Here is a 12,237-nt window from a genome sequence, read left to right as displayed (position 1 = left end):
TTAAAAAAAATAACATACCAAAGAAAACAATTATGAACCAGCAGGACAGGCTTTGAGAGTAGTGCCTGTGTTTCTGAGCGACCTGGCAAACAAACCTCATCAGATAAACGTGACGATATTTAGATTGATTGATAGATAAATAGACAGACAGGCAAACAGATGGACTGTGCCACAACGTGCTTTTGTGCGTGTGTGTGAACAGTTTGTAAAAGGGGGAGTGTCTTCTGGCAGAGTTTTCCCTTCTTTCAGTCTTTATTACCAGACTGAACAAATCCACTGACGCGAGACGGAGACGCTGGAAGGCTTAAATCCTGATTCCCTGCACAAGAAAAGCATGGATTTCCCGGAGCTGATATTCACTTTGCTTGGTGCGGCAGTTGTTCTCTACTATGGAGGGAAGCTGGCGCTCTTCAGTAGGATGCTTTTTCCTAAATGGTATTTTCCTCTGTCAAAGACCTTCTTCACTTCTATGGGAGAATGGGCAGGTGAGAAAGTTTTCACCGCATTTGGACAAAAATAATTCAGCATTTTGTATTCGTGAGTGCAGCCACATAATGTCAATGAGCACCTTAGCTCTTGCGAGTACATGATGCCCAACAAACGGAGCATTGTGCTGGAGGTCACCTGAAGCTGGAATACTCGGGTGCAGAATTGTTGCAGAAAGAGGCTCATCCAGCTCAGGCTTGTTTAAACCTCTTGCTGTTCCACAGGATCGCTCTTGTGCAATGTCGAACATTGAAATGCATGTCCTGACTTTGCTTCAGAAGAGTTTATGCATTCCTAGACAACGGCTGCTCACATTTGCATTAAAAGCAATGAGCGTTAATAGGTAAAATCAAGCTCGGCTCTTCTAACAGATGACTCGTCTTGAATTCTGATTTAGTCTTGAGCCAAACAACCACAGGAAAAGTAAAACTAACTGGAATAAGAAGAAGATTCTGAACCCAAATTATAAAGCCCCTCCAGGGTCTGTTGATAGGGGATTTAGCGAATATAGGACACGCTCTGTTGCATTCCCCAGCTGATCCAACGACTATAATCTTAAAAGTTGGTATGAATGTCAATTTTACTCTAACACAACGACAAGCACTAAGAGCTCTGTTTCAGGCCTCAGACCTCAGTTGCCATTGAAATCCCCCTGCTGATCCCAGAGCAGCTAAACAAAATTGAGTGATTTACTTTGGCAGCTTCTGAAGAGTTTATACAGCTTCCCACAGAGCAGGAGGAGGTCTTGTGAAAGACACAGAATGCTGGACTGATTTTTCTTTCTAAAGAACAATCTCATTCCAATCCAGCACAGAAGAAAACTTCCAGGACAGTATGTTCTAGGCTGCAGATACTTCTGCGTTCAGCCCTATTTTGACAACTTAAAGCCTCATTTGCATAGGTTTGCATTCCTATCAGAATATGCCCATCCCGAAAACACATTTCTCGCATTTGATCTGGATTTTTTAAAGTTAATTTAAGAACATATCTTGCAAGCTTGTGTTAAGATTTGCAATTTATTTCCTGCGATGGAGAAAATGATGCGTGTATCAGTAGGATCTCACTGCCACAAGCTAAATGTACAAAAAAAAAGCAACAACACATCTCCAGAAACCCGTAGAACAAGTGAAACTCGTTATGTTTTCACTACTTTTTTTTTCTCACATCAAAATTCAGTTTGAAGATTATGACAGCAGAACATTATAGCTCTTTAGTTGTGTGCAATGAATAAGAGAGCAGATGTACTGTACACTGTTTATTGCTACATCTTTCCTCTTGTCGAATGACTTGACACCGACTATTGTATTTGGAAGATTTTCAGTGGTTTGTCTCAGAATAAAATAGTCAGAACTGGTCACATGCAAGTGATCATATGTATATGATCTCCTTCTTATATTCAGGGGTCTGGTTACATTGGCCTTACATATGACCTGCAAATATTCAGATTTTTAAAAAAAGGAAACTATTTTATTCATTTAACTTCACGGTTATACACTCTTTTGTGCCATTCTATCATAAAAATATCAGCAAAATACAATGATGTTTGTTGTGATATAACAAAATGGAAAAGTTCAAGGGAGAGTCAATATTTTTTCAAGACATTGTAGGCTTAAATACTTAGATAAACCACTTTGCTATACAGAAATGGAAGCAATTTTGTATTTGTAGGTCTCAAATCACATTGCATGTTTAGGAATTGTTTGTAGACCTTCATAACAGTTGTGATAAAATGTGAAAAAACTCGAAGAGTTTGAAATGCGCCGTAAATTGGGGTGTGTTCTCCTGCTGTGAACTTAGGATCATTTTCATCCATTGTGAATCAGCAAGTGAGAACTGTGGGAAAAATCCTCATGGCGACAGCATTCCGAAATAATTTACTGCACAGCAGACAATGAAAAAACATTGACCTCAGGCCCAAAAAATGTTTTTGCGTTTTTCAACTTCCTGGAGTTTTGGCTCCCCACACTTTAATCATGTCTTGTCAAATGCAGAAACCTGTAGTGGCATTTACCATTTACAGCTTTTAAACAACTTTTTAATGTGGTTGTTTTATTGTGAATAACAATCAGGAATCGAAACTACAGAATTTTCTTCTCCGTTTGCTGTCTGTCTTGTTATTTTATTTTGAAAATATAACCTTTGTAGCCCCTTTTGTAGAGAAAGAAGCTCTTTTGCAACTAAAGTTCAAACCTCTGAAACCGATTACCGTGATTTTCCATTAAACAGTCCCAGTAACAAAGTGCAATTAAGGAGTCACTAACCTTTTTGAAACTGAGGATTACTTCATGGGTACTAAGTGATATGAAGGGCTACTTCATATCACATACAGCTGATTTTTAATTATATCATTGAATGTTTAATGATTTATCTAATTTCTTAGTCTTTTTTTTTGCATCTGAATGTGCCTTCTTCCTTCCTGTCTTTGTATTTTCTGAGCATCTGTTTGTTGTCATGTTCCAGCAGTTGTTTTGTTTTTCTGCAGCATATTGCACACGTCAGCTCCCCCGGTGAAACCATCTAACATCTGGATGTTCAGCGCACCTGGAAAGTGTTTAATTGGGAATTGGGATTTAGTCATGCATTGAGGGATTCTACTGGCATGTGCTTACTCCGTACTGGACTGTTCATCTGCAGTTGTTGGAAAAACAGGCATTCATTGAGTGCAACATCTGACTTTAAGGCTCAAAATCTGACAGTAACATGCTTTAGAGAACATAATCTGAAAAGAAAAACTTAATCTTTGCTCTCTGTCAATCAGCATTTCAATCATGTTCAGAGAAAAGTAGGTGATGCAAGATTGCAAAGGGAGAGAGTTGCAACAAGCCCGTGCTGATTCGAAACAGTCTCTTTTTTCATGCTAGCGGTTTCAGAAAGCAATCACAGGGATTTCAAAGCAAAGTCAAAATCAAAGTGAGGCAAAGTGAGGCTTAGCCATATATTTTAATATAAAAAACTATTATTTTCCTTCCAATGGTCCATTGCTGCCAACCCATGACCAAAGCAGAAAAATTAAACAGCAATAATTAACTCTCATGTCTTTCCACTACACTGAACAACAAAACAACACACTCATGTTGATTCATCAAGAACAAAATGCACTTTCATTATCTTTTCATTATCTGTAAAACTGCCCAAAGTAATCAGCCAGTGAGTAACAGAGCCAGGAAAAAAAAAGATAAAGACAATACAATGACCCAGTTAAAGTCCAGGTCCCCACCAGATTAAAATGCCGTTGCAGAAATGAATGACTGCACACATCAAGGAGCTGATGTAACAATTATAGAAAACATTTAGAAAAGATTTTCCAAGATGATGTTGAAGTTTGATGGAGCGATGTGGAAAAACAATGATTTCAAGTTACTGTAGCTAGAATTAATTCAATATGACAAGGTTACACAAAGAGGAAATACACCAGCAATAACTTTAGAAAAGCAACTTTTGCTGCTCATCAATATGGAAAAGGATGGAAAACCATTGAGATTCATTCCTTTGCATTGAAAGCCGAGATCATGAACAAAAGCGAGTAACCTAACTATATATATATATATATATATATATATATATATATATATATATATATATATATATATATATATATATACAATTTTATTCATTTGTCAGAACCAAAGGGGAGTGTTGTGGCCCTTGGAAACAAACAGTTTCTGTTTGTTCTCAGCAAACATTTTATCAGCTGAGGAACATGCTGTTTTAGCACAGTGAGTAAGAACAAAATGGACTGAAGTGTAAACAAACATTAACGCAGGCAGTCCCGGGCCCTGTTTCAGAAAGGCGGGTTAACAAGCTCTGAGAAGGCAGTTACTCTGAATAAACCTGCCTGGCTCTCTGATACTCTGGGTTTTCAGACGAGGAGAACCTCACTTAAAATAAGCATTGCTGCTTCCCACTGGAATGATACCTTTCAATGATGCCAAAAGGATAATATCAAAACATATTTTGATATGCTGCAATACCAACAGTGTTTGTAGTTTCAATTCACAATTATCTACAGTCCGACGGTGGGAGGGCTCTTGTTTAAAAAGCTACATTATTCAATATAATTCACTTAAAACTGAACAATTTGTGCTCGATACCAATAACATAAAACAGGAAAAATGATATTTAATGCAGAGCACATGCCCGAGATAGAAACGCCGTTTCTGAAACTTTCCTTGTGCCAGCAAAATGATGGGACAAACTCAGGATTTCCTCAAACAATCCTGCTGCCGCGCAGAGATGGTTCGCGATAAGTAAGTTGCGGTAAAAAGCGGACTCAGAATAACAGCTGTCTGGCTGAAACCGAAAACCCATAGTCAACTTGAAACTTACTCAGGATTTTCACTCATCCTGCTTTCTGAAACGGGGCCCCAACGTCCTTCTGACAGCGCTGGAAGGACCTTCAGAAGGAGGTGGGGAGCGACAGCGCCCCTAGTGTTGAGTTGCAAACAGCTGCAGACAGAAGCAGTTGATTTGAACATCTTACTCTTTGCTTCCTCTGTTTTAGTGGTGACTGGTGCGTCAGAAGGCATAGGAAGAGCTTATGCATTTGCAGTAAGTAACTGTTTAAACAATGTGATAAACTTTTTTTTTTTTTTTTTTGCATTTAAATTTGCAACCTAAATATATTTACCTTTAATTTGAACTCTGTTCACTAATATTTGCATGTGGACATTTTTTTGTTCCTGATTTTAACCATCACACGCCGCTTCTCAGCTTGCTGACCGAGGAATGAATGTCGTCATCATGAGTCGAACCAAAGCAACGCTGGAAAAGGTGGCAGAGGAAATAGGTATAACACTTGCTTGTTTGTAGTTTGCAAAAACATCTACAAAATGTATGAATGATCATTTCTATAGATGGCTGTTGTTCAGAGTAATGTCAGTGTTTGATTTTGTCTCAGGTGAAACCACAGGACGGAGGGTGAAGGTGATTGTGGCAGACTTCAGTGAGGAGAGTGTCTTCAGGGAAATAGAGGAAGAGTTAAAAGACCTTAACATTGGCGTTTTAGGTCAGGCATTCATATTTTTTTCCCCTCTATTTAATATTCAAAGCATAATCATGAAGGAATATTCTTTCTCCGAAACAACATCTTTTGTCTCCTCGTACACAGTTAACAACGTTGGGGTGCTCCCCACCTTCGTTCCCTGTAAGTTTCTCGATTCTGAGGAGCTGGACAAGGTCAGTGATATTTAAATGCATATAACAGGTCCATCTCAGGAAACCAGAATATAATGTAAACGTTTTTTTTCCCCCCACTGATTTAATTCAAAAAGTGAAACTCTCAATAATTTAAATGATTAATCCTCTAGTTTTATACACAAGACAAACAAAATGGTGATTGATTCAGCACTTTCTGAGTGGTTTCATCTCAGGGTTCTTTCTATTAGTTAACAAACGTTTAAATTTCCTTTAAAATAAAATGTAAAACAACTTGTTTCAATTTTAAATGTTCTGAAGTTGAGCTTAACGTCCGGAACCATGTACTGAGACAGGTGTTAATGTGTATTTTCAGACAATAACGAAGGTGATAAACTGCAATGTGAAAACGTTGTGCAAGGTAAGAGAGTTTCTGTTACATCAGTTCTGTAAAATACAAAAGAGAAATATATTTAATTTTTATTTGACTGACAGTTTCGTCAGTCTTCAGACACTTGTTGTACACTCTCATTTCTCTCGAATCTGAACTTTTTTCATTTGTCTTCAGATGTGCAAAATAATCCTCCCAGGCATGGAGAACAGGTCTCCTACCCATGTTTTCTTCATTAGATGTAATGTTTAACAGAGTTATATTATAATATGCTGTTCAATGCAGTTCAGTTTTCCACAAATATGTTTGCAGTTGTTGAATTTTGAATTTTTCTTTGATTCTGCAGGAATAGAGGGGTGATCATCAATGTTGCTTCGGGAATTGCTTCTTTTCCCTTTCCACTCTATACCCTTTATGCTGCATCAAAGGTAAAATGATCCATCTAAGATATTTTTGCAGGTCATCTGATCGGATCGTTTATAACCTTTGCATGAATGTCGGGTTGTGCAGGTCTTTGTGGAAAGATTTTCTCAAGGTCTCCAAGCAGAGTACAGAGATAGCGGGATCATCATACAGGTACCACAACATTCTTTCAGACCTTCTCTGAAAAACTCTGGACCACAAATAGGCTGAAACTGTTTGCTGCGAACCTGAAGCACATTGTGTTTTCTGAATGTTGTGTCACCTGAATGTTTTCTCAGGCAGTGGCTCCTTTCGGGGTCTCCACTCGGATGGCGGGTTTCCAAAAGACGAACATGGTGACTCTGCTGCCAGAATACTTTGTGCAAAAATCCCTGCAGTACGTCAGAGCTGGAGACAAAATCAACGGCACTGTCTGCCACACACTCCTGGTAAAACAATTTACAAACGTATCTCATGGTGCCAAGTAACAGTGCCTTGCAGAAGTATTCGAACATCTTGAACTTTCCACATTTTCTCATGGTTATTTATGAGGCAAAAATATATTTTTTTTCAAAGTGGAAAAACAATGCTACTTGTTTTTTAAAATGGTTTTCATGTAAAAAATTTTAAGTGTCATGAAATTATTATCAACCCCCTTCACATTTACACTTCCAAAAACAGATTCGGTGCAACTACTTGCCTCGGGTCTGACTCGGCTGTTGATATTTTTGCAAAGAAGAATGGACTAAAATTTCAGGCTATTTATGTGCAACGCTCACTGGCAGATACATGTCCTCTTTACTGCTACATATTCATTTGTATATTTCTTTCAGACAAGAAAATGCACTGAATTTTGTGGCTGAAACATGAGAAACTGCTGAGAAAGTTGGAAGAGTTTGTACAAGGCACTGTATGCTGGCAGACTGAATTATCCTCATGGTTGTCTTTGTGTTGTTCGTTTAGGCCTGGCTGCTGCAGTCTATTCCTCTTAAGCTTTTCTACGCTGAGATTGTGCTGCAAGGCTTACAGGACTACGTTAAAAAGAAAACAGGTCAGAGGGAGTCACTTTCTGAGTCAAAAATGGAATCTAAGAACGGTATGAAAAAATAGGAACACATAAAATTGTTGAATCCACTTTTAATTATAGAACTGATGGATGCTGTGAACAACAGAAGGAGCTGATTATTATGATTTTTTTGTGTGCTTTTATATTTACATATTTATGGCTAAAATTATAAAGACCTACGACTTATTGTCATTTCCAAATGTGTGAAAACAAACCCTCAGAAAATGAAGCATAACTCACTAATGCACAGCTATATAGTAGCTATATAGTACAAACTGTTTAAAGCTAGTTTTGTCATAATTTCTGTTTCTTTGTGTTTTATGTCCTGATTTATCAAACTATGTTGTATCTGCTATAGTGTTGTTCAAATAGATGTCAGGTGAATGTATCACAAGCTATTAAAAATAAAATGCAGCTCTGTATAACTCGTCATCACTCTCCACTGGTTCATTTTGAGGGAACAGGATACGTTTGTGACAGTAGCCTATCGACAATATTTCTTTCAAGTCAACCTGCAGCATCTCAATCAGATTAAGATTAAGCTTTAACTCGGTCCAGTGTCTTGACACTCAGCCAGCCCCTTGACGGATTTACTTAATTTGCTTAACACCTTAAGTGTCATGAGGAGACCGGTGACCTCATGTACCTGTGAGGTCGCTGTAAGTGTTTTGAGGGTGTCAGGTAAGGGTCCCGGCCTTATGAACAAGAGAGTACTGTGTTACTGTATGTCCCGTGAACATTTTCATGAGACGGACTTCTTTAAGCATCTGGTTTGATTTTAGGGTGAATTTTTTTTTGTAACTGCCAGACCTGAGAATGTACGCAGTTGTTCTGAATGTCTCACTAGTACAATGTTTTCTGTACAGTGGAACGCACTGATTTTAGTTCTTGTGAGACATCTTTAGATACCGAACAAGACTCAGAAGCTGCCATTGTTGTTCTTTCTCAGTACCTCAGACAGCTCTTTGGCTCTCACCTCAGTGTTCACGCTCACCTAAATGTCTGCAGTGCAAAACAACAGTGTTCTAATCATGTGCAATGACGTGATATATTTGGGCGTAATTTTAGCCATTGCAAGTAGGAATAAATGTGTGGGTGGCCTAATTTCTTCTCAGCCAGAAACTTTATTTGTCGTTTTGCATTTTACAGAAAAAAAGAAGTCTCTTCTTTCAGTTTTCCATTTTTATTGAATCTCTGATAAATCTATATGTCCAAATGTTATGAAAAATACAAACTCTTTCACTGTGTGTCCTAAATATTTTAACATTTCACATTATTTTTACATCCTGTTATAAATCATTAAAAAAAAAAAACATTTTCTTTTAGTTTATGAGTCTAGTATCTCACTGCTGTCCTAAACGTATTCGCCTTGCACAAACCGCATAGTGAAGGAAAGTGAACGTCATATCAAGCTGGAGTTTGGTTCAGACTGGCAACAGACGCCAAGAAGACGTACTGCAGAAGACTGCTGCAAATGACGTACAATGATAAAAGCACAAAGACGTCCGGTTATTTGTCTGCACGGTCAGGTTCACACGGCCTTTTGTGCTGTGAGAAAAGCCAAAATCATAGGCAGGCAGCATGTTTAGACAGCTATGATGTACAATCCTCCCCCATCAAAGATAGTGGAGAGGATGGGAGAAGGAGATGGAGATGGTCAGAGTGACCCTGAGCTTAGATCCTCCACACTTGCTTTTGAGTTTTTCAAACTAAAACTAAATGACACCTACTCAAAGGAGGACAGTCTTGATTTGTCCTACATGACAATTAATGAGATGATTTTAAGATGTGGCAATCAGTGAGACAGAGGTGGAAGCAACAATGAGGTAAAAAGTTAGTATAGAAAAGAGTTATAAATGCACCATTCTTTAATAAAACATGCTAAAGGTGTTGTGGGTTGTTGTCCATCCATCAGAGATAGCTACATGATGTTTAGCAACAAGTTGCAGAGGAACAACCTGAACACCTGTCCTCTGGAGAGCCAGGGCATTAATAAACTGTCCTACACAGTTCAGTCAGAAGGGGGAGCTCTACAAACTAGACAAGTCCACACTTGTGAACTTATTGGACTTTTTGGACATCCCTGTCTAAAATTCAGGACATACATATATACAACTGTTAAGTGAGGGTGATGATGGAAGTGAAGAAGAGGCAGAGGCCGTAAATGGTAACATACAGGAAACTCCCCACAGGCAAAGTGCTATGTTGTGAGAAAATAATGTTGCACATTGCCCTGAACGCACCATCAGGCTGACAGAACGGGAGTAACACTGAGTGCACACAGCCAAAGCTACTGTGCAGTGGTTTAGGTCAAAGCATTTCACTGCGTTAGAATGGCCCAGTTAAACTTCAGACCTAAATCCACTGATGAATATTTACAAAGATTTGAACATTTCTGCACTCCATCCAATCTGACTGATCCAGTATGTATAAGCGTTGGACTTCTTGTCTTCAGCATAGATTTCTTGTTGAAAAAAGGAAACAATTTACGCTGTTGATAAAGTTAAATATATTTAAGAATTTTGATGAGTGCATCCATCAAAATGTTATGGTTTTTAGTCACTGAAGCAAGAAGCAAGACGATTTAGATGAGAGTAGAACAAGGATTCAGCAGCTCTTCCAAGTTCAAATTTGCACAAGGATCTTAGTGCAAAGCTGGTGGAAGCTTTGTGTGTCTGTCACATAACATTTCTAACAAAGACCGTGAAATGTTCTGTTATGACATTTGCAATTATAAACTTGCAAAGGTAAGCTGATAAACATAACTATTGTTTTTGAAATATAGCTAGAAATTATTGTTGTAGTTCAATTAGTTAGAAACCTACAGACCCCCAACACAGCAAGTGCTCTAAAACCTCAAGCGTAACCAGGTATATTAAAAAATGTGAAAGATGAAGTAATTTTATTGAAAAATGTCCTCCCATGTTTTTCAAAAAGAGTAGCTAATCAGAAGACTCATTGTATGTAAATTTATTGAAAGTTTCACATTTTAACATGACCTCACACCTTTGATATCAGTTTATCAAGAAAATGCTAAATCTGACATTTCCATTCTGCATGAACCCCTACAGGGCACTTTATATGAACTGACATTCATATATGTCTTCATCCTGGCTTGTTTGCTTTGCATTCAGGTTCCGATTTTATCATTTAATTTTCATTGTCATTACGTAGATTTCACAACTACTAATGCCCTTATTGTACTCTGTATTTTCCAGTGATTTTTGATTGTCTGTGTTCTAGATTATGTCACTTTTTATCATTTACAGTTCTTACTTTTGGATTTTCCATCTTGTTTCTACCATGTTTTGTTGTGTTTCATGTTATTCTCACTCCATTCTCCACATTCATCTCCTATTTGTCGATTTCTGTTTGTTTGATGGATTTCCTGCTTTGCAGAATTGATGGTCTAATTGAGGTTATATTGCTTTCTAACAGTATCGCCTAAAGTAAATGCTAACCGATTTAGCTATTTTATTTATTTGCTTATTAATTTGGTCATTCATTCTCGTTATTCTTTTCAAAAGTTTAAACACACCCTTCTTTATTTTTTTATCTGTTAAATTTTGTCAGATGTATCAGACAACTATGGATTATATAAGCAAGAATTGTATATATATAAGCAAGAATTGTATTTATATAATTTAGATATATTATTATTATATATATACAAATATATACTTCTTATAAATTAGGATTATGCATTCTAATTTACAACCTAGAAGCTCATAGGAGATTCTGTAAGATTTTCTTCAACAACTTTAAAATATGAACCTTGCAATACTAAAAATCGCCACCAGATGGCAGAACAGGCAAAGACTGTGAAATAAAAGCGGGGTTGTTTACTCTGAACTTTCACTAATGGAAGTTTCAATGCATCTATTGCAAAGATAAATATGCATAGGAGTATAACATGAGCGCTTTGGAATAAATAAGTAACAAGATGGTAGCTAATATTAGTCACTTTAATTTAAAAGCCATATCTAATTTAGAGATTTCTTAGAGGACTTATATCTGTAATCTAAGTTTGAAAAACCTGCTGCAGCGTCATGTCTGTGTCACCTGCTGCTTGAAATCAAAAGTTGTTTACCCTGCTTTCTCAAGAACAGGGGGTTTCTGCATCTTAGGTGGCCTTGACTCACCTGGTGCCAATGCAATTATAGCAACTCTTTGATATCTTATGTCAAAGCATTACAAATATCAAACAGGGTTAATTACTGTTATTATTACTGTCCATAAAAAAGGTCAAATTCAATCAAAGTACCTCTTTTCATCGTTTTTCTATCAGTGGGATTAAATTTAAGGACAAAAAATATGAGAGTAGAGTACATCCTGTGGCACGTCATGTGGCAGATACATTTTTTTTTACTTTAGTCTGGGCAAAAAGAAAGTCTCAAAAGGCCTTTTTTTTTTTTTTTACTGTGCTTAATTTCTGTGTATGTGAGTCTGTGACTGTGTCTAAAAAAGGGAGTGAAGTACTGCTGGTGGTGATGCTCTCTGTGCCACTCCATTCTGATGCGTTGACACCGCTTGTGTGTTGTTTCAGCAAACAGAAGCAATGTTCCAAGGCAAGCACATGCAGCCCACCCAGAAGTCAAGGTCAGGACAGCTAACCCTCGGAAACACACAGACTTGCTTTGACGCAGGGAAGCTTGCCACACAAGAAATTATCCAGGTTGACTGAGGAATTTAAGATGGAGATTGGAATTCTTTCACCCTTCTATCCTTGATTCTGTCCAACAGTGGTATCTTTGTATCT

At 37.6% G+C, this 12,237-nt stretch overlaps 1 protein-coding gene across 3 annotated transcripts; it reads left to right on the top strand.

Moving 5' to 3' along the window:
* Positions 1-38: 38 nt before the first annotated feature.
* hsd17b3 (hydroxysteroid (17-beta) dehydrogenase 3) lies at positions 39-7,910 on the top strand. 3 transcript variants are annotated; one of them, XM_008418340.3, is made up of 11 exons: positions 54-485; positions 4,988-5,034; positions 5,197-5,272; positions 5,384-5,491; positions 5,594-5,661; positions 5,996-6,040; positions 6,188-6,222; positions 6,357-6,438; positions 6,521-6,586; positions 6,712-6,861; positions 7,376-7,910. In XM_008418340.3, exons 1-11 carry the CDS (start codon positions 335-337, stop codon positions 7,520-7,522), a joined length of 975 nt encoding a protein of 324 aa, XP_008416562.1. In that variant the 5' UTR covers positions 54-334; the 3' UTR covers positions 7,523-7,910. The 3 variants fall into 3 exon arrangements, with proteins under 3 accessions (XP_081466847.1, XP_008416562.1, XP_017161953.1); XM_017306464.2 differs by lacking the exon at positions 54-485 and adding an exon at positions 4,108-4,892; XM_081610721.1 differs by having other exon boundaries at positions 39-485; positions 5,384-5,661.
* The last annotated feature ends 4,327 nt before the right edge of the window (positions 7,911-12,237 follow it).

This window comes from Poecilia reticulata, chromosome 9 (assembly GCF_904066995.2).
Source record: "Poecilia reticulata chromosome 9, P_reticulata-male-v2, whole genome shotgun sequence".
NCBI classification, from domain to species: Eukaryota; Metazoa; Chordata; class Actinopteri; order Cyprinodontiformes; family Poeciliidae; genus Poecilia; species Poecilia reticulata.
Note: the sequence above shows the minus strand (reverse complement) of the source record. Positions and strands in the feature narration are given on the sequence as shown.